Below are 24,017 nucleotides of genomic sequence, written 5' to 3'. Positions count from 1 at the left end.
CAGACTTGTATAGGCTTGCACATGCAATTGTTAGCCTGCTGAAACAATTACCGCAGCACTGTTTCGACAAATAATCATTAGCTTGTTAATGTGGTGTGTCACATTATGCAGTTGGTATACTTTATTTGATTAGCCTACCAGATATTGCAGATTTTAAAAAATGTATTTTTTACTCATGTTTGTAATCTTTTTTCCATAACTTCCAACTGAATCTCAAAGTTGAAATTTATACTGAAGTTTGATATCATAAAGGTCTATTAACTGTGAAATTTTCAGATTTTTATCTGGTCCCCCAACAAAGATACTGCAGGCCACAAATGGAAAAATTAAAAAAAATCCACTTTTTAAAATAGTGTATTTTTTAAGTGTAAGCTGTTCACCATTGATACTTTTATAAAAAGTAACTACACCATACAGTGTAATAGTAGGAAAAATATTAAAGCTGAGATATTAATCTTTCTTTGTAAAACTACTGTTCAAAAATTGAGTTTTTTAAATTTGAACTATTAAAAATATATTAAAGAACATGTTCGGCTAAGTGGTAATGATGTTAATTTGTAGCCCAGAGTGTGTTGAACTAAATGTATTTTATCTGAAAGGCTTATGACAATCCACTACTGAATAATTGTAAAAAATGTAGACACTTGCAAATACAAAAAAAAAAAATGTATGCGGCCTGGAACAAATATGGCCACCATTTCAAAATAATAAACAATAAATTTTTTAAAAAAATATTTTTGTGACTACTAAACATTGGGGAATTCACCAAGAAAATATAAATTTTTTCTGAGATGGTCAAGCAAACAGTGCTGGACCACTTGGTATGGTTTCTTTTGTTCGCCTCCCCCACATTTTCTATGTGTTCTTTGCAATTTAAATTGTCCATAATTGTAATTCCTAGGTATTTAGCTGAATTTATAGCCTTTATATTTGATTGATTTATCATGTAACCAAAGTTTAACGGATTCCTTTTAGCATTCATGTGGATGACCTTACACTGTTCATTATTTAGGATCAATTGCAAATTTTTGCATCATACAGATAAATTTTCTAAATTGTTTTGCAATTTGTTTGCTTCTTACAATGACTTTACTAGGTGATAAATGGCAGCATCATCTGTGAACAACCTCAGAGGGCTGCTCAGATTGTCTTCTAAATATTTGCTTTTATTAAGTGATTTAAGTTGTTTCACTACTCTGAGAGTATCTACTTCTAAGTTTCTCATGTTGGCAGCAGCTCTTGACTCAAATTCTGAAATATTTGCTTCGTCTTCTTTTGTGAAGGCATTTTGGAGGGCTGTGGTTAGTAACTCTGCTTTAGCAGCACTGTGTTCGAAAGTGTTTCCATTGCTATCACGAAGTGAAGGCACTGATTGTGCCTTGATGCTAGTATACTTTACATATGACCAGAATCTCTTTGGACTTTCTGCCTGGTTTTGAGACAAAGCTTTGTCGTGGAAACTATTGTAAATATCTCGCATTGAAGTCCACGCTAAATTTCAAGCTGTAAAAGCTCACCAATCTTGGGGTATTTGCATTCATTTGAATTTGGCACTGTTTCTGCTGTTGTAATATGTTTTGTATAGCCAATGGGGATCAGGTCCATTGCTTGTTTCATTTATTTTTGGAGGATTTGGGAGTTATGGTATTCAGTCTCGCTAGGACAATTCTCTGTGTTCGCTATTCCCTGTGTTCATTTTGATGCTCATTATTAGCTCAGGATTAATGGATTACTAATTACTTGTTTCAATGGAAGATACAAATTGATTATTTTGTTTTCGACATGCATAGTGTGAGCTTGATGATTACTAATCCTACTATTATGGATTATAAAGTTAGGTTTTTGTATATATTTCTTGTGTTGTATGTTTCTCACAATACAACAAGATATCTTCAGTTACTGTTTCGTTATGCTTTGACTGTGAGTTGGCAAAGCCAATGAAAGTGACTGATGGAAAACTGTCTGGCTAACAATGTTTTCTATAAAGTAGCCCCGGGTCTAGGTTACATCAGAGCTTGGTTGTGAGTTGGGGTGTGTGTGTGTGTGGGGGGGGGGGGCAAAAAAAAAAAAAACACGCTGTGGTGATGAGCTAATCTTAAGCATAGCCCAATAATGTGTTTGAAAAGTCTGTGCAGTATTTTCAAACTGTACCAATTCCCAAGGTTGTGGTTATGCAGGAACCTACGAGAACAGTTTAATTTTTAGGGAGCATTATGTTTTATATGACAATATTCTGCATTATGCTGCTACATAATTTCATATGCCCCACATCAAGATGGCGTTTATCAAATGCTGTTTTCTCCAACCATCCCATTCATCATTCATAACATTCACTTCCCACCATTCAAAGTGCCAAAAGTTAATAACTGCAACCTGTGTGAACAGTTACCAATTGCAGTATGCAACAGAAAAACTGCCAACACTGAAAATGCCATTTTACTTACAATGAATTGAATATCTAAGACACAAACATGGAACAAACCTCAAAATCATAAAGGTAGCTATGTACATACCACAGGTAGAATGACAGTGGTACCATACCAATAATTATTAATCTGACAAAAGACTTCTCCCATGACGTGTCTCCCAGTCTTCCACACTAATTGTTGACAAATTGTAAGTAGGCCTACTAGATAGATTATGAGCAGGATACTATAATTAAAGCCCTTAAAATGCAATAAGGGTTGCACAATTGTGGTATAAATGTGGTTTTCATTAATCTAAGAATAAGATAGTAATACAACATACCTTTGGCCACAAATATGGAGAATACACTTCTGTTCCAAGGAAACAGCAACTTCATCAAGTAGTTTATAGGAATTCGTCACTACATTATCATCAGTGTTCATGGGGTTCTCAGTTCCTTCCCTTCCCTCCACTTTCATTCCAGTCATTCCTATTAATAAAAGATACATATTTCAATGCACATCTAATCAATTCAGTGTCAATTCAACATTTTTAATTGCTACACTGCAATCATATCACGATCATTTAAGGAAATTTACAATTCTCCACATATTTTTGTTATTTTTATAATTTAATATAATGTTTTCAGAAGTCTTCTGTAAGAGAAATTATACAATTGTTAGATTATCAGAACTACTAACAATCCTAAAAACTGAGAATATCATAAGATTGCCATCCACACCCTACCTTTTGGATTTGATTACATAAGATTACTTGTTTTAGTTCTTTGTGAAGAAAACATATGCTGCAAGTAACGCTCAGTGATTTGAACACTTTATAATTGGAAAATCTGAAATTATAAATGACTTCTCAAGAGATTAGATCCTACACCACCCAACCATACTGTGTAGGTCAATGAGCTCTCATTTTGTTTAAGGCGAGAGACTAGATTTTTTTCTGATAATACAAGAATTATTACAGTACATATACAATAAAATAGCTACAGAAACACATATGCATAAGCAGAGTTCAGCAGGCTCTCACTAGAAAATCATGTGTTTCTGATATAGTAGAAAGGAGCAGCACAAATTTCGTACTTTTAAGTAGCACTCCTGGGAGAGGTTAGCAGCTGCAGGAAAATTTAGGTAAAAATTACTACAGTCTCCGTCAGATGATACAATACAAATAGAATTTCCAATACAAATAGAACTTCCAAAAGGCATTTGACACAGTATCGCACCTATGCATATTATTAAAAGTACAGTTTGTGTGGGGTATTAAGCAAAATATGTGACGAATGAAGACTTGTTTTAGTAGGGAGGACGCAGCATGTTACACGTACTCCACAAGCAACCATACAGCACATGGCATAGGGTACCCTGTACCACTACTAGTCATTTCCTTTCCTGTTCGACTCACAAACAGAGCAAGAGAAAAAATGACTGTCTATATGCCTCAATACGAGCCCTAATTACTCATATCTTATCTTTGTGGTTATTTAACAAAATGTATGCTGGTGACAGTAGGATCGTTCTGCAGTCAGCTTTAAATGCCGGTTCCCTAAATTTTCTCAGTGTTCCTCCAAAACAATGTCGCTTTCCCTCCTGGGATTCCCATTTGAGTTCCCGAACCATTTCCGTAACACTTGTGTGTTGTTCCAACCTAGTAAAATATCAATGAGTCACAGTTGGAATTGGTCAACTCATACAAATATCTGGGTGTAAAAATTTTTAAGGATATGAAATGGAATAATGATAAGAAGGTGGCAAACTTCAGTTTATTGGTATAATTTGGGACACACAATCAGTCCACAAAAGAGACTGTTTACAAATCAATGATGCAACCCATCCGAATATTGCTTGAGTGTGTGGAACCTGTACCAAATAGGATTAACAGAAGGCATTGGACATGTACAGAGAAGGGCCAGTATGAAAGGTAACATCCACAGGACAGTGTCATAGAAATGCTGGAGAAACGCAATTGACAGATACCTGAAGATAGCTGCAAACTACCCTGAAAAAGCCTATTTACAAAGTTTCGAGAACAAGCTTTAAATGATGACTCTTAAGAATATACTGTACCCCATACACTGTAGGGATTGTGAGGACAGGATTAGATTAGTTACAACACAGATACAGGCATTTAAATAGTCATTCTTCCTGCGTTTCGTGTGTGAATGAAACAGGAAGCAACTCTAATAGATAGTACAATAGGAAATACCCTCTGCATGCACTTCCCTGTAGTTAACAGAGTAGGAATGTAGATACAACACCTTGAATCTTTGTGTAAGAACACTGCAAAGGAGAATCACGTGGTAACAAAGGATGGGGCATAAAAGAGTCTCGATGAAGATCAGGACTACATTATTGGATATGGCTTGGTAAATTCAATAACAAACGAAAGAAATGTTGAGTTTCATTCTGTTTTGAGACTTTATGACTGGGGAAAAAATTACAGCTCCATGGGACCAGTTAATATATAGTTTTAGTGACTTCTTTTATCAATTAAAATGTCATGTATAGTTTTGGAACTGGACAACTGTACAGATAGATGCAGCTTTATTAATGACGGTCTACATCTCCAAAGAGAAAGTATGGATAAACTGGCATGGATGACAGCAGAATCAAGAGCCAGTCAATCATTAAGTAGGAGAAAGGGGCGGGGCGGGGTGGGGTGGGGGTGGGGGAAGGGGGGGGGGAGGGAGTTGAGAGTGGCTTTTTCCTTTGGGGCACATGGCAAGGTAAGACTGTCATGTTTTTTACCAAAATATTAATGGAGTAAAAAGTAAAGGCATTATACTTCAAATACTGACACATATTGCCTAGCATCCAATGACCAAAGATTTGATGTGAAGAATGGGACATTTGCCACTTACTTCGCAGAAGTATGCAAATATGTCCCTAGGTTTTGCAGTGATTGGGATTTTAAACCACTGAATGCAAATATAAGTTCATGCAAAGGTAACAGTAACAGTCAAATTACACTGGAGTTTGGCTAGTAATTTTTGTTTATTCATGTAACAACAATACTTTATGACGTACTTTAACCTCTAATAAAGTTTTTCTTTTTCTTTTTTTCATTTTGGTCATCTGATCTCCACATCAATTCAGAACAGTTCCTTTTCTTCTAGATTTTATCCTTGTCCAATATACTTTCATTCTCACAGTTTGAAATTTTGAGGGCAACAAAGACTCAAAATAAAGTATTGAATTTTGTTTTTCTTTTAGCTGTGCCTACCTGCGATTCAGCATCTCTGCTATATGGTGAGTAGCAACTATCCTTTTCTTAATATTGTCACATTCCATCTTGGATTTTCCATTGTATGAAAACACTAAATTTAATAGACAAAAGGAGAATGTATAAAAATGCAGCAAATAAATCAAGCTAAAGGCATTACAGATGCGTAAAAAATGAGATTATCAAGAAACAAGAATGGCTAGTGTAGAAGAGTGAATCAATTTGGGAAAAATGGATGCTGCATGTAGAAACATTAAAACAACTTTTTGGGAAAAGGGATGCAGCTGCGCAAAAATCAAGATGTCAGATGATAAACCAGCACTAAACAATGAAGGGAACAATGAAGGGAACACTGAACTGTGAAATTAATTTATAGCAGGGCTACACAATGAAAACAAACCTGGAGACACTATCATGAAAAGAGAACTACATGAAAATAAGATGGGAAATACGACAGTGGACTGTATAAAGAAAGATTAAACAGTGGGTTTTTCATTCAGAAAACATATCTGAATGTTGACAGTGAGAATACTGTTATGCTTCGTGTAAGAAGAGGAAAGGTCTACCAAAAAATATTGGAATTCGACAACTGGAGGATCGTGGCATACCAAGAATGTGGTTTCCAGTGTTTCGTGGGCATGCATGACTCTTATGCAAATACAGAATCAAAAGGTCAGGAAGGCCACACCCAATGTCATGCAGAATTTCAATGGTCCCACACATCTACTGCCCGAGGACAGACATGTTGTTAGTAGTATCATACAATCAAATCACATAGCTTGAGTTAGTACGCAGGCTTTTTTGTATGAAAAAGGCCACTTTCAAATCCCTGCATATTATTTAGATTAGATTCTGTTTTCATCCCACAGATCCAAAAATGCGATGATTCTCATGGGTGTGGAACATGTCAGAAAGTATAATATAAAACATCTGAGTACAATACTCACTACCCCAATCATCTGCCAGGAGATTGTCAATAGTTGATTACATTACAGGTATTGCTAATATTTACAGAATTAATAGACTGTCAGAATGAACTTTCAATAAATTTATCTTACCCAAAATACCTAATCTTGACTGTTGCGATCAAGTGCTGTCAAAACTGAAATCTAACAGACATTTATACTTAAGCTGGTCTAACAGTCCCTGTTAAGTTATTGATCTATAGAAGTGGTCATCAAACTGTGGCCCGCGGGCCACATGCAGCCTGGATCATGTTTTCATGGGGCCCGCAACCCTCCTCAGCTTTGCACAGGTAGCATTAGTTACCTACTTATCTGGCGTAGAGGTGTTTCATTTACGGAAATTGCATAGAATTGTGATTAAAGTCGGGAAAGTAATTAGGTAACTGAAAACCATCCACCACTTTCATTTAATGCGCCACTTGCCGGTGATCTGCAGCGCTAAAGGCATGAGTGCCTGCTAGCCAACAATGTGAGCCGTGCATCAAACGTGCCGCGGGCCCACGGCTGCTCGTTTGTCGGCGGCAGGCTTGTCTCGCAGCCACCTCATTGTTAGCTTTGTCGTGTCAGTGTGTCAGTCGTGAACTAATTTTTGGTGTCCCTGAGCATTCGTCCCATATTGAGTGTATTTGTGCTCATTTTTGGTGATATAATTATTAGTGGAATAAATAATGTCTGATGTACCCGCAAGAACAGTGACTAAGAGAAAAATATGTGAAGAGAAAATAAGTTTCCAAGAAATATTGGAAGAAGAGTTTTGCTTTATAAGTGGACACAGAGAAGGCACTGCTACTTACTTAATATGATGGGATACAATTGTGGGACTGAAGAGATACAATTTATTTCACCACTAAACAAGTAAGCACAATTCATTTACAGTAACTTTTCCTTTGACTTCAAATGAAAGAAAGGAAAAAAATTGCTCATCTAAAATCTACCATTTGTCATCAGCAGTTGGGCAAAGTGAGACTGCCACAAGAGCATCATACCACGTACGTAATATTCTGGCAATAAATATGAAAGCTGACGCTGAATTAGTGAAGCAATGTATGATGACTGTTTCTGAAACTTTGTTTCAAAATTTCTCCGACAGTAAACAAATATCGGCTGAAATAAATAAGCTCACACTTACAGAATCTACCTGTCGACGACGTATGGAAGATATTTCAAAATACATGTTTGAGGCAGTAAATAAAGTCAAACTACGCCAATACTTCAGTCTTGCATGTGATTCCAGCACAGATTTAGCTTCTATGGCTCAGTTTTCATTATTTGTGTGTTACTGCACAAATGATGGGGTAATAGAGAGAGGAAGATTTTTTAGCAATTATAACCATGAAAGGTCACACAAAAGGATGTGATTTTGTGGATGTCATTAAAGAATTTGTAAAAAAAAAAAAGGACTTATCTATGAGCAAATTAATATCAGTATGTACAGATGGTTGTCCGTCAATGATGGGAGTCAACAGTGGTTTGATAACACTGAATAAGAAGGAATGGAATTTGCCAAATTTACTCTCCATTCACTGCTTATGGCATCAAGAATTTTGGCATGTCAAATTTCAAATACCAAACTGAAGAACATTATGCAAACGGTTATAAGTGTTATAAATTTCATTCGTGCCCGTGAACTTCATCACCGAAAATTTAAAGAACTTCTGCAGGAATTGCAAGCTTTTTACAGTCATGTTCTCCTACATACTACTGTCAGATGGCTAAGCAAAGGAAAAGTGCTGGAACGGTTTGTCAATTTGAAATCTGAAATTATTTTATTCTTACAACAAAGTGACAAAAATTGTCCTGAACTTGATGATGATGAATGGTGGATACTTACAGCTTTTTTAACTGATATAACAAAAAAATTCAACACACTTAACTTGGAATTACAAGGACCCAACAAGATAACTGGGCAAATGACTAACAAAATATTAGCATTTGAAGCCAAACTGCAATTATATAAATGAACTTGAAGTAACAGATCTGTCTAATTTTCCAATTGTCGCTATGTTCCAATCAGGCTTAACTATCGCTGAAACTATTTACCAAAACATGAAAGAACATTTGGAAGCCTATTTGGAAGAAATAAAAAACAGATTTTCAGATGTTAAGAAATATTCGAAGCTGTTTCATTCTCTTAGAGAACCTTTGGCATGTCAGACATGATGATCTCAAATTATTCTGCCAATTTGGATTTCCTAAAACTAATTTGCTAAATGAAATAATCAAACTTCAGCATAACACACAGCTTAAAGCTCTCTTTATAGAACATCATGAAATACAACAGCACACTCAATTTTGGAAATTTGTGCCTAACAATTATAAAAATTCATGAGACTGTGCACAATTCATTTTAACACTATTTTCTTCAACTTACCTTTGTGAAGCTTCACTTTCAAAAATGAAGAATCTGAAAAATAAATATCGTAATTGGTTGTCCAGTCATTTAGAAGACGCAATGAGGATTGCACGCAGCCCAAACGACGCAGATATAGACGACATAGCCAAAAAAGTTCAACATCACAAGTCACATTGATGAAAAATTATATATTTGTATTTACATTTGTTTTGCAATTATAAGGAATAAAAACCAGCTTCAATAAGAGACCTGTAGCTTTCTCATATAGCTTGTTGCATGTGTAGTGCATCTGTCGTTTTTTTACTTTTTAAATTTCTAATTTATTTCTATATTTTTTGAAAGTCTGAGATTAAGGCAATTATAATAAATTTTTGTGGCCATTTGAATAATGTAATATAATATTTTAATAATACATCTATCTCATCTAGCATGAAAGTACTTTAAAATAAATTTCAGGAACAAGATACACTGATCCCAGATTTGTTTTTGATAGTGGCACAAAATTACTAATGATTCCCTTCCTTCCCTTCACCCTTCATATGCTCCTGCCTAGCTACATGAATATTGTAAGTCATGTGAATTTTATTTTCACAGAGATAATTAAACTGGAATGAATTAGTCAGATGCACTGTATACTTTTTTCCAGTTTATTGAAATTTGATCAGCAGCATTTTATGCAGTTTTCAACACTCGTAAACATGGTGACAGTCATTCTGTGAAAGTCTGTGAATGGCACATGTCATCATTGGCTCATGCTACCACAACGATTATTGCAGTCGGTCTCAACACTCGACTCCTGTGAAGACTGACTAAAAATGTAATTGTTGACAACGTGACACAACTACTCATATGTCTCCCACGAATATATTCCTCATAATCTAATAGTTGTCAAACCGGAGGACAGGTATTTAAAAATCTTTTTCCCTGTATTGCAGAATTTCAGTGTCATAAACATGGTTATTGTTGTCAGCAACTGCACAACAATGTTATTTGGCGAAGGAGTCATATACATCCAACAGTTGTGAGTGGTTTGTTTCCAAAAGTACTATTTCATTTTAACACATGCTAATGTTTACAGTTTCTGAAGAACGCTAAATGATATATATCCAAGTCCGGTAAAAAATAAATGGTTTGCGGCTGTCGGCTATGCCTGTCTCCTTCGTCAAATGAAAAATATACTGGAAAAATTGTAAGTAGGAGTGCGTAAAGTTGTTCTATCACCTTTACAGGTGCCACTGGTACAGGGGCAGATAGATTTGTTGTTGCGGTGGGAGGGGACATAATAATGGAAATGTTTTCTTGTTTGTTTCTCAGTGCTGACAACAAATGGGCGTGTGTGCCTTGTACCAATTATCTGCTATTATATCAATCTTAAATGAAAGTGGGTTGGATTCATGAATACGATTAATAGAGACGTCCATATGTAGTACATATTTGTTAAAAGAAGGACAGATATGCGAGTGCGAGTGTATATCTGTCCTTTTTTCCCCCTAAGGTAAGTCTTCCTTGAACAGGTTTCTACATGATGTTCTTGAATTTACCGCACATATGATTCAAATTACACATTTGTGCACGCTAAACATTTTTGTTCTGTTTGACGAGTTACCCCATAATATGGCCCCGCATGACTTAATAGAATAAAAGTAATCAAGGTACACAGGTTTTTTATATTTATATCTCCTACATCTGACATCATTCTCACTGCAAATTCAGACCTGCTCAGGTGCTTCAGCAATTCTGTGGTATGCCAGTCCTAACTGAATTTATTATTAAGTTCTAATCCCAGAAATTTAACACTTATTTATTTTATTTATTTATTTAAATGTCACGTTCCGTAGGACCAAATTGAGGAGCAAATCTCCAAGGTCATGGAACGTGTCAGTACATGAACTTACAACATAAAAAGGAATAACAGATAAAAATAAATGTTCATGAACCTGAAAGAAAATCAGTCCATAAGTTTAAGCAAACGCTATCAGCAATACAATGAGAATCATCTTAATTTTTCAAGGAACTCCTCGACAGAATAAAAGGAGTGACCCATGAGGAAACTCTTCAGTTTCGATTTGAAAGCGAGTAGATTACTGCTAAGATTTTTGAATTCAAATGGCAGCTTATTGAAAATGGATACAGCAGTATACTGCACACCTTTTTGCACAAGAGTTAAGGAAGTCCGATCCAAATGGAGGTTTGATTTCTGCCGAGTATTAACCGAGTGAAAGCTGCTTATTGTTGTAAATAAACTAATATTGGTAACAAGAAATGACAATAAGGAATATACATATTGAGAGGCCAAGAGGTTTGTGAACTCACACCACTTATTGCTCGAACCGCCCGTTTCTGAGCCAAAAATATCCTTGTAGATTGGGAAGAGTTACCCCAAAACATAACACCATACGACATAAGTGAATGAAAATAAGCAAAGTAGACTAATTTATGTGTCGAAATATCACTCACTTTCAATACCGTTCGAATACTGAAAATGGCAGTATTAAGTCTTTGAACAAGATCCTGAACGTGGGCTTTCCACGACAGCTTACTATCTATCTGAACACCTAGGAATTTGAACTGTTCAGTTTCACTAATCATATGCCCGTTCTGTGAGATTAAAACATCAGGTTTTGTTGAATTGTGTGTTAGGAACTGTAAAAACTGAGTCTTACTGTGATTTAACATTAGTTTATTTTCTACAAGCCATGAACTGAGGTCATGTACTGCTCTACTTGAAACCGAGTCAATGTTGCACACAACATCCTTTATACCAAGCTAGTGTCATCAGCAAACAGAAATATTTTAGAGTTACCCATAATACTAGAGAGCATATCATTTATATAAATGAGGAACAGGAGCGGCCCCAACACTGATCCCTGGGGCACCCCCCACTTGACAGTACCCCACTCAGATCCCACATCACAGCCATTATCAACATTGTGAATAATGATCTTTTGCTGCCTGTTGCTAAAGTAAGAGGTGAACCAATTGTGAGCTACTCCCCTTATTCCGTACTGGTCCAACTTCTGAAGCAATATTGTGTGATCAACACAGTCAAATGCCTTTGTTAAATCAAAAAATACGCCAAGCGTTCGAAACTTGTTGTTTAGCCCATCCAGTACCTCACAGAGAAAAGAGAATATAGCATTTTCAGTTGTCAAATGACTTCTAAACCCGAACTGTACATTTGATAGCAAATCGTGTGATATAAAATGATCAATTAACCTTACAAACACAGACTTTTCGATAACTTCTGCAAATACTGATGGCATAGAAATAGGTCTAAAATTATCTACCTTATCCCTTTCTCCCTTTTTATAAAGCGGCTTTACTACTGAGTACTTTAATCAATCAGGAAACTAACCATTCCTAAAGGAAAAATTACAAATATGGCTAAATACAGGGCTAACATGTGCAGCACAGTACTTTAATAATCTACCAGACACTCCATCATAACCATGAGAGTCCTTAGTCTTCAGTGATTTGATTATTGTCTCAATCTCCCTCTTGTCTGTATCATAGAGGAGTATTTCAGACGTCAATCTCGGAAAGGCATTTGCTAAGAAATTTATATGATTTCCTGTAGATACTAAATTTTTATTTAATTTACCAGCAATGCTCAGAAAATGGTTGTTAAATACTGTACATATATCTGATTTATCAGTAACAGAAATATTATTACTGCAAATTGACTTTATATCGTCGACCTTGTCTTGCTGACCAGACACTTCCTTCACAACTGACCATATGGCTTTAATTTTATCCTGTGAATTAGCTATTCTATTTGCATACCACATACTTTTTGCCTTGCTAACAACATTTTTAAGCACCTTACAATACTGTTGGTAATGGGCTAATGTATCTTGATTGTGACTACTTCTAACATTTTGATATAATACCTGCTTTGTTCTACATGATATCCTTATCCCACTAGTCAGCCAACCGGGCTGTCCATTACTGCTAGTACCCCGTTTAGAATGTTCTAATGGAAAGCAACTCTCAAAGAGCATGAGAAATGTGTTACAGGAAGCATTGTATTTATCACCTATATTATCGGCACTATAAACATCTTGCCACTCTTGTTCCTTGACAAGTTTTGAAAAACTCTCTGTTGCTGTTGGATTAACTTTCCTACGTAGTTTGTAATTAAATATGTCATTGGTTAGAGCACAAAAACCTTTTAGTGTTAAAATTTGTGCATCATGGTCTGAAAGGCCATTCACCCTTTTACTAACAGAATGCCTATCTAGTAATGAAGAATAAATAAAAATATTGTCTATGACTGTGCTACTGTTCCCCTGCACCCTAGTTGGAAAAAACACAGTTTGCATCAGATCATACGAATTCAGGAGATCTACCAACATCCTTTTTCTTGCACAATCATGTACAAAATTAATATTGAAGTCACCACATATAACTACTTTCTGGTACTTCCTACAAAGTGAATCAAGAACCCCCTACAGGTTAAGCAAAAATGCTCTGAAGTCGGAGTTAGGAGACCTATAAACAACAGCAATTACAAGTTTAGTTTCACTAAATTCAACTAATGCTGCACAACTTTCAAATACCTGTTCAGTGCAGTGTCGTGATACATCTATGGACTCAAATGAAATACTGTTTTTTTTATGTGCAGAGCCACTCCCCCACCCTGCAAGGAACTCCTTGAGAAACAGCCAGCTGATCTGTAGCCTGGTAAAGGAAGCATCTGAATTATCAAATTATTTAAGTGGTGCTCTGATATACCAATAATTTCAGAGTTACCATCTATTAGCAGTTCACTAACTTTATCTCTAATACCTCTTATATTTTGAGGAAATATGCTAATTCCTTCTCTACTTGGAAACATTACATCCTCTGGAGGTGAGCCCTTAGTTAGAGGCACTTCCTTTCAGCAGGTATACCTATCAGCTGACTTCAGTCTAAAAAAGGTGCAGCTCTAACACCAACTACTATAGGAATTTTTCCATGAGTGCTACCACTACCACAACCACCACCCACTACACTGTCACCTATAAGCTTAGCCAGCGTCCCCTTCCCATACCTACTGAGGTGCAGGCCATGCCTAGTGAAACCCCATCTACTGATAGACCCAACTGGCACCACTGAGATGTGATCCATGCCCTCCGCCATCAGTGCCCTCCCCAGCCCCACATTAACGCGCCTAGCAGCCGCAATAAGGTGAGGCCGATCATGACGCTGAAACAGTTGCACGAAATGCACATTAGTACCACCAGTTTGAGTAGCTATCTTAACCAAGTCACCACTGACTTCATATTCCCCGTCCCTATCAAGACTGTTCCCTGCTCCACCCACTATCACTACTTGATCCTCTTTCGTAAAATTCTTACATAACTCCCCTATGCTTTCAGTCACCTGAGCCAACCCTGCACTAGGCTTCACAATGCTGGTGACCTGGTACTCACTCCCCAACACTTCCTGCAACTGCTGGCCCACAACTCTACCATGCAAACTACCTAGCAGCAGAATCTTCTTCTTTCTGTTAGACTTTGCAACTGACCTAGGCCTCCTAACTGCTGAGGACTGCTGCATGTTCCCTACATATACAGCTACAAGAGGCTCCTCTCCATTCAACTATCACAGTTGGTCAAATCTACTGCATATATGCAAAGTATAACTGTCTGAATACCACCTCCTCCTCCTACCTCTTGCCAACTGCCAGTTCCCATTCCCCACCACCCTTCCCCTCCTCAACCTATCTAGTTCCTCCTTTGTGCATTGTAACTGCACCTGAAGGGCACAGATCTTACGCTCCTGCTCCTCTATTAACTTGTTTCTACTACAGATTCTACATTCCCAGGAGAGGATCTCCCTAAAATGACCACTGGCTTCCCCACTGCATTCCCCCCCAATGAAAATACTTTGAACAAATCCCACACCGTAATCCACTACTCACAAACCTACAACAGAGCCCACACTTTTCACTCATGGTAAATTTTACAGTTACTGAAAAAAAACTATATGTCTACGTTACCAAAGTTCAGTTACACCAGTAGAACTATTTAAAAACTAACAATAATGGTCTCAAAATTCTCTGCCGACTAAGAAAGCAGCTACTTGTATTAATACTACTACAACACAGCCAATACCAATACCAGCAAAACTTCACAAAATTATTAGCTAGAACTAAAAAATTAAAACTATCACTGTAACAGTAAGCAAAGTTAAAAGACTATATGAAAATTTTACTGAAATATTTCACTAGAAAGAATAATAAACGTCAGTTGAAAACTACAGCACGAAAATTACTAACGATTTCAACACACTGAAAACTCTCTAAAACACAGCGAGCGAACAATTACAAAAGTTTATTGAGTCATTATTTCGACACAAACGGCACGCAACACAGCTGAAAACTATTAAATTTAATAACTGTATTACAGAGCACAAACAAGTTTGTCAGTACTTAGCTTATAACCGCTACAGCTGCAGTGCACACCGCAAAATGTAAACACACTACACTGCCAATCTCTTCAATCTGCATGTCTTCATACGTTATACACAGCTGGAAGGAAATTTCTTAAAGATTCTGAACTGCATATTGGGGGTCTTTTCAAAGTTTACTGACAGTGAATTGGCTTTAAATCATGTATTAATGCCAGCAAAAATCTGACTAGCAGTCATTTCTAAATCTATACTTGACTTGCTACTTATTGCAATGTTTGTATCATCTGCAAACAAAACAAACTTAGCACCTGGCAATGTAATAAATGAGAGGTCAGTAATGTATGCAAGAAAAAGCAAAAGACCCAAGATGAAACCTCGAGGAACATCACATGTAATTAATTCCCAATCAGATGAAGACTGACTGCTTACTGCACAGGTATTTCACAATGACAACCTTTGTTTCCTGTTAGTTCGATAAGACTCAAATCATTTCACAGCCTTGCTGGTGACACCATAATATTCCTATTTACTTAAGAGAATGCTGTGATTCGCACAGTCAAAGGCTATTGACAGGTGACAGAAATTGCCAGTAGCCTCTAATTTGTTATCTAAAGAATTGAATACATTCTCACTATATGTGTAAACAGCTTTCTCTATGTCAGAATCCTCAAGAAACCCAAACTATAACTTGGACATTATATTATTAGCAGTCAGATGTTTAAGGAGATGCTCAAAAATAGCCTTTTCACAAATTTTAAAATGCCAGCAAAAGTGAAATTAGTCAATAGTTTAATGGTATCTCCTTATGCCCCTTCTTCTATGTTGTTATTGTTGTGGTCTTCAGACCTGAGACTGGTTTGATGCAGCTCTCCATGCTACTCTATCCTTTGCAAGCTTCTTCATCTCCCAGTACTTACTGCAACCTACATCCTTCTGAATCTGCTTAGTGTATTCACCTCTTGGTCTCCCTCTACGATTTTTACTCTCCATGCTGCCCTCCAATGCTAAATTTGTGATCCCTTGATTCCTCAGAACATCCCCTACCAATCTGTCCCTTCTTCTTGTCAAGTTGTGCCACAAACTCCTTTTCTCCCCTATTCTATTCAATACTTCCTCAGCATTCTTTTGTAGCACCACATTTCGAAAGCTTCTATTCCCTTCTTGTCCAAACTTCCATACATGGCTACACTTCATACAAATACTTTCAGAAATGGCTTCCTGACACTTAAATCTATACTCAATGTTAACAAATTTCTCTTCTTCAGAAATCCTTTCCTTGCCATTGCCAGTCTACATTTTATATCCTCTCTACTTCGACCATCATCAGTTATTTTGCTCCCCAAATAGTAAAACTCCTTTACAACTTTAAGTGTCTCATTTCCTAATCTAATTCCCTCAGCATCGCCCGACTTAATTCGACTACATTCCATTATCCTCGTTTTGCTTTTGTTGATGTTCATCTTATATCCTCTTTTCAAGACAATGTCCATTCCGTTCAACTGCTCTTCCAAGCCCTTTGCTGTCTCTGACAGAATTACAATGTCATCGGCAAACCTCAAATTTTTTATTTCTTCTCCATGGATTTTAATACCTACTCTGAATTTTTCTTTTGTTTCCTTTACTGCTTGCTCAATATACAGATTGAATAACATCTGGGATAGGCTACAACCCTGTCTCACTCCCTTCCCAACCACTGCTTCCCTTTCATGCCCCTCGACTCTTATAACTGCCATCTGGTTTCTGTACAAATTGTAAATAGCCTTTCACTCCCTGTATCTAACCCCCGCCACCTTGAGAATTTGAAAGAGAGTATTCCAGTCAACATTGTCAAAAGCTTTCTCTAAGTCTACAAATGCTAGAAACGTAGGTTTGCCTTTCCTTAATCTTTCTTCTAAGATAAGACGTAAGGTCAGTGTTGCCTCACGTGTTCCAACATTTCTACGGAATCCAAATTGATCTTCCCCGAGGTCAACTTCTACCAGTTTTTCCATTTGTCTGTAAGGAATTCGCATTAGTATTTTGCAGCTGTGACTTATTAAACTAATAGTTCTGTAATTTTCACATTTGTCAACACTTGCTTTCTTTGGGATAGGAATTATTACATTCTTTTTGAAGTCTGAGGGTATTTCGCCTGTCTCATACATCTTGCTTACCAGATGGTAGAGTTTTGTCAGGACTGGCTCTCCCAAGGCCGTCAATAGTTCCAATGGAATGTTGTCTACTCCCGGGGCCTTGTTTCAACTTAGGTTTTTCAGTGCTCTGTCAAACTCTTCACGCAGTATCGTATCTCCTATTTCATCTTCATCTACATCCTCTTCCATTTCCATAATATTGTCCTCAAGTACATCACACTTGTATAGACCCTCTATATACTCCTTCCACCTTTCTGCTTTCCCTTCTTTGCTTAGAACTGGGTTTCCATCTGAGCTCTTGATATTCATACAAGTGGTTCTCTTTTCTCCAAAGTTCTCTGTAGGCAGTATCTATCTTACACCTAGTGAGATAAAACCTCTACATCCTTACATTTGTCCTCTAGCCATCCCTGCTTAGCCATTTTGCACTTCCTGTGGATCTCATTTTTGTGACGTTTGTATTCCTTTTTGCCTGCTTCATTTACTGCATTTTTATATTTTCTCTTTTCATCAATTAAATTCAATATTTCTTCTGATACCCAAGGATTTCTACCAGCCCTCGTCTTTTTACCTACTCTCTACACCCTCTGGTTTAGTCAGTTTATCAAGGTCCCATCTCCTTAAATTCCCACCTTTCTGCAGTTTCTTCAGTTTTAATCTACAGTTCATAACCAATAGACTGTGGTCAGAGTCCACATCTGCCCCTGGAAATGTCTTACAATTTAAACCCTGGTTCCTAATTCTCTGTCTTACCATTATACCATAATATATTTAGTATCTCCAGGGTTCTTCCATGTATACAACCTTCTTTCATGATTCTTGAACCAACTGTTAGCTATGATTAATTTATGCTCTGTGCAAAATTCTACCAGATGGCTTCCTCTTTCATTTCTTACCCCCAATCCATATTCACCTACTATGTTTCCTAATCTCGAATTCCAGTCACCCATGACTACTAAATTTTCATCTCCCTTCACTACCTGAATAATTTCTTTTATCTCATCATACATTTCATAAATTTCTTCATCATCTGCAGAGCTAGTTGGCATATAAACTTTTACTATTGTAATAGGCATGGGCTTCGTGTCTATCTTGGCGACAATAATGTGTTCACTATGCTGTTTGTAGTAACTTACCAGCACTCCTATTTTTTTATTCATTATTAAACCTACTCCTGCATTAGCCCTATTTGATTTTGTATTTATAACCCTGTATTCACCTGACCAGAAGTCTTGTTCCTCCTGCCACCGAACTTCACTAATTCCCACTATATCTATCTTTAACCTATCCATTTCCCTTTTTCAATTTTCTAACCTACCTGCCCGATTCTTCTTCTAAAGAGGTGTAATGTAGCATATTTCCACTGATAAGCCATTGATTACACAAATAACTTAAGATAAAACTCAACTCGCATAAGCACTCTTTGATTAACGTCATTGGTATGTTATTGTAGCTGCTAAAATACTTAGAATTTAACTATTTTGTGATGGATGGCACTTCTTTGGGAGATGAGTGTCTCATTTCCATTTTACTGAAGTTATTTGTAAAGCCTGGTTCCAGATACTCCGTTGCACTGTTTACTGAACCTGATAACCCCAAGCTGTCAGTAACAGAAATAAAGTACTTGTTTAAGAGGTTTGCAACACCACATGCACTTGTTTCCAATGTCTCATTTACTTCTAGTGCTATGTGTTCCTCTTCCTTTCTGGCCCCACCTGTCTCTGTCTTTACTAAATTCCTTTACAGTTTTTACTTTGTTGCCTGATGTAATTATCTTTTTCTCATAATAAAACTGCTTTGATTTCTGGATTACTGGCTTCAATATTTTGCAGTATTCTTTGCAATATATTACAATGTTAACATCAGTGCTGTTCCTAGATAGTAGGTACAGTCTTCTTTTTGTCCACCATGATATCTTTATCCCTTGTTAAATCCATAGTTTATTTTTAGACTTCTTTTTGATTTGAGTTACTTTTAGGGGAAAACAATTTCCAACAGAGGAAGTAACTTTATTAATCAATGCTTTGTATTTTCTATTTGAGCCAAAAGTATTGTAAACATCTCTCCAATTCATGTATTTGAGCAATCTCCTACAATTCCCAATTTTTGACTTATTTATTCCCCTCTTGTACTTAGATTTAATAATTTTTTTTTTCATCCTGACAAGTTGCAACATATAGATTAGATTAGTTTTTCATTCCATAGATCCATGCTGAGGAGATCCTCGTGGATGTGGAACATGTCATTTTTTTTAAAGCTGAAATAACAATACTAATAGTATGAATATATACAATACATCATTTGTTTCTATTAAAAAATTCGCCAATCGAGTAGAAGGAGTTGGCCACTAGTAATACTTTCAGACTCCTTTTAAACTGATCTCTATTTGTAACTAAATTTTTTATGTTTGCTGGCAAATTGTTGAAGATGAGTGTTCCTGAGTAGTGGACCCCTTTTTGAACTAAAGTAAGTGCTTTTAAGTCCGCAGATCATTTTTGTTCCCGGTACTGTATGTATGAACTGAGCTGTTTGTTGGAAAAAGAGATATATTATTCAGGACAAATTTCATTAAGGAGTAAGTATACTGAGAGGCAGTAGTTAGTATACCCAGTTCTTTGAAGAGGTTTCTACAGAATGTCCGTGAATTTACTCCACAAATAATACATATTACACACTTTTGGACTCTGAAAACTTTTGTTTGACTTGAAGAGTTACCCCAAAATATTATACCATATGACATCATGGAATGAAAGTAGGCAAAGCATGCAAGCTTTTTTATTTTTATGTTGCCTATGTCTGCTAACACTCGAATTGCAAATACAGATTTGTTAAGGCGTTTCTGCAGTTCTGTGGTGTGCTCCTCCCAACTGAATTTATTATCAAGTTGTAATCCCAGGAAGACTGTCGACCTCTTCTATCTGCTCTTCTTCATACTTCATGCATTTGCTACGTGGAAACCTCTTACAGGTTCTGAAATGCATGTAGTTAGTCTTTTTGAAGTTCAATGTCAGTGAGTTGGCTTTAAACCATTTATTAATATCCATGAAAATATCATTAGCAGACCTTTCTAGAACTACACTCAACATACTATTTATTGCAATACTTGTGTCATCTGCAAACAAATCGAACTCTGCTTCTGGCAGTGTAACTGATGAGAGATCGTTAACGTACAGAAGAAAAAGCAATGTCCCTAAGATGGATCCTTGTGGGACACCACATGTAATTTCTTCCCATTTTGATGATGACTTAATTCACTAGTCCCTTGCACTGACACCCTTTGTTTCCTGTTAGTGAGGTATGACTTGAACCATTTTGCAGCACTGCTCGCGACACCATAGAATTCTAATTTATTTGTGGTTCACACAATCGAATGCCTTTGACAAATCCCCTTTCTTGAATAGAGGCTTAACATTTGCATATTTTAGCCAGTCAGGAAATGTCCCAGTTATAATTGACTGGTTACACAAGTAACTTAGAATTGTACTATACTCACAAGAACATGCCTTAATTAACTTTGTTGATTATTTCATCATAACCACTACAATGCTTTATTTTTAAATATTTAATTCCTTTGGTGAAGTGAGTGACATATTCATGTACCTGAAGCTATTTGTCAAGGCTAGTTACAGATTTTCAAGGGCATTACTTACTGATCCTGACAATCCCATTCTATCAGTAACGGATATAAAGTACTTGTTAAAGATTTGCCACACTATGCCCATCGGTTCCTAATGTGTCATCTACCATTAGTGCTATTTGCTCCTGTTCCTTTCTGGTTCTACCAGTCTCATCTTTCACTATATCACATATTGTTTTTATTTTGTTCCCTGACATTGCTATCTTCTTCTCATAGTGCATTTGTTTAGATGTCTGAATTACTTTTTTTAATATTTTACAGTAATCCTTGTATTTAGCTAAATCGTCAGCATTGGAACTATTCTTGGTCGACAGATACATTTTCCTTTTTGTCTTACAGGAAATCTTTATTCCTTGTGTAATCCATGGTTTTATTATAGACTTCTGTTTAATTTGAGTAACTTTTAGAGGAAAACAGTTTTCAAACGTGGTAGTGACATTGTTCATGATGTTGCATGCCATGATTAGATAGCCCATATACAATTGGTTTTGTGCTATTACTTTTTTTACTAGATATGTCTACAAACATATTATCAACAGCAGTCTCAGAGCAATTACATACTCTAGCTGCAAAGTTTACATTATGAATTAAATTGAATGACAGTGTCACTGAGTGCATTAATTCTTCACTGGCAGGGCTTTTCAATAAATCCACATTAAAATCACCAGCAACTACTATTTTCTTTTTATTTATTTATTTTTACTGTGAGATGGGACAACGGAGCTTCCAGATTTTTTATGAAGATGTTAAACTTTCCTGAAGGTGCTCTGTAAGTACTTACTATTATAAAGGGGTCAAGTAGAGCATTTGCCCGCGAAAGGCAAAGGTCCCGAGTTCGAGTCTCGGTCTGACACACAGTTTTAATCTGCCAGGAAGTTTCATATCAGTGCACACTCCGCTGCAGAGTGAAAATCTCATTCTGGAAACATCCCCCAGGCTGTGGCTAAACCCTGTCTCCACAATATCCTTTCTTTCAGGAGTGCTAGTTCTGCATGGTTCGCAGGAGAGCTTCTGTAAAGTTTGGAAGGTAGGAGACGAGATACTGGCAGAAGTAAAGCTGTGAGTACCGGGCGTGAGTCGTGCTTCGGTAGCTCAGGTAGAGCACTTGCCCGCGAAGGCAAAGGTCCCGAGTTCGAGTCTCGGTTGGGCACACAGTCTTAATCTGACAGGAAGTTCATATCAGCGCACATTCCGCTGCAGGGTGAAAATCTCATTCTGGAAATACTACTTCTGTTGCACAAGCTTCTAATTGGTGACTGAGTAGAGTTTATTAATATCAATATTCTTTAAACCAAAAAAGTTTCCAAAAATGTCAACTCCTGCTTTCTCCATATTTTCTCTACAGAAGAAAGAAGCTAACTTGAATACTATAACACTACTTAACTACAAAACTTTCTTCTTCTTCACAACCTTTTTTGACTTCTTATATCTCAAATACTTTTTGAGAGTTTGTTGTGTCCTGTCTATTACTACAACTACTTGTGGTTCATCAGTTTCCAACTGTGGAAACAGATCAAACCTGTTTTCAACAGTGATGAGATTGTCCGATTCCCGTTTCTTCCATAAACTGTTGTCACTTCACACTTCTCTATTCCCTTCACTCCCTTTATTCTTTCCAGATCTTTCTTTGATTTATGTGGTTCTGCCCGAAGGGCAGCAATCTTCCCCTCCCGCACAACTATCTTCCTATCTCTACAGCAAATCCTACACAACCAATGAGACACGTTTACTTTCACAATTCCCATACCGCTACAGTCACCGACATCATGGCAAACAAAATTTTAGCTTTAGTGTAAGTTAACAACAAGAATAACTTCTTAGACTACTCAATTAATGTATTAAATTTATTAGAAAGTTTAGGTCTTAGGTTCGGATACTAATTCAGAACTATAGTAGAAATAGAAACGATTAATGTTTATGTGACGAAACAAAAGTAAACAAAGAACTGAGCCTACACTAAATAAACTTTCACTTGTTGTGAATCTTCAGGTGTGGGGCCGCAAGAATTCTTCTTCTTGTTGAGGTGAATGGAACGAACTTTCACTTATTTACGAACTTTTCACTTAGGCTGCTTACTTGAGAATCAAATGGATAAGTGTAAGAATACACTAACAACACAACCTGTACTTTATTGAAATAATCACGTGCTTTACAGAATATGATAACATAAACAAACCTATTCCTAAATTGGCACCTATGAAATCTTTTCTTTTTCCGGGAAATACACAAAAAATCTGAAATTTTCAATTGATAGCTTACAACAGATGTTAATTTACTTATTTATGACATAATATTGTCTTTATTAATAATTATTATTCAATTAATTAATTAAACACGGGGCGTCTAAAAGTACACCATACCAATAAACGCTGCCCCAAAATTACTATGCCTTTCCATAATTACTTATCTACTATTTAGATTAGTAAACACGCTTACGTACTTTCATAATATGCACCTTTCCTGCTTCCAGATGAAAGTAAAACAAGTTATGTTTTCACCACGTGAACTTTGTAAACATAAATACAACACAAACTAAAGTTCGTCAAAGATATTCGTTCTACGAAAATTCCAGTGATCTCAATACTAAATTTTAATTTAGCTCACTGGAAAATCCAGACCAACGAGATTAAGAATCTAGCTTCAAGGGGCCCTCACACTTTCAGTAATATTGTCAACCCGTCAATATATTGGCTGTCTGAAGGCGTATGGATGCATTGTCAAAATTAGAAATAATGTCGAGCAGTACTGATGTCCTTCAAAATATTCACAGTATTGTCAACAGAAAATGAACTTTTTTTTTTTTTTTCCTTTATTGAATTTCAATTCCCCCCGAAGGGGGCGGGCTGGCAGCAGCTTAGGACGCCGCTCTGCAGCCTACAGATTTTCTGACA

At 36.6% G+C, this 24,017-nt stretch overlaps 1 protein-coding gene across 3 annotated transcripts in view; it reads right to left on the bottom strand.

Moving 5' to 3' along the window:
• Positions 1 to 23,798, bottom strand: part of LOC126088551 (WD repeat-containing protein 89) — a 235,217-nt gene extending 211,419 nt beyond the window's left edge. Inside the window, exons 1-3 of one of the 3 annotated variants that reach the window (XM_049906731.1) lie at positions 23,567 to 23,798; positions 8,980 to 9,012; positions 2,749 to 2,896 (exon numbers count right to left, since the gene is read on the bottom strand). In XM_049906731.1, coding sequence (XP_049762688.1) covers positions 2,749 to 2,894 — 146 coding nt within the window. In that variant the 5' untranslated portion in view covers positions 2,895 to 2,896; positions 8,980 to 9,012; positions 23,567 to 23,798. The remainder of the gene's footprint in view (positions 1 to 2,748; positions 2,897 to 8,979; positions 9,013 to 23,566) is intronic. The other 2 variants (XM_049906732.1, XM_049906730.1) reach the window with 2 other exon arrangements.
• Positions 23,799 to 24,017: the final 219 nt, after the last annotated feature.

Source organism: Schistocerca cancellata, chromosome 6 (assembly GCF_023864275.1).
Source record: "Schistocerca cancellata isolate TAMUIC-IGC-003103 chromosome 6, iqSchCanc2.1, whole genome shotgun sequence".
Classification (NCBI taxonomy): domain Eukaryota; kingdom Metazoa; phylum Arthropoda; class Insecta; order Orthoptera; family Acrididae; genus Schistocerca; species Schistocerca cancellata.
Note: the sequence above shows the minus strand (reverse complement) of the source record. Positions and strands in the feature narration are given on the sequence as shown.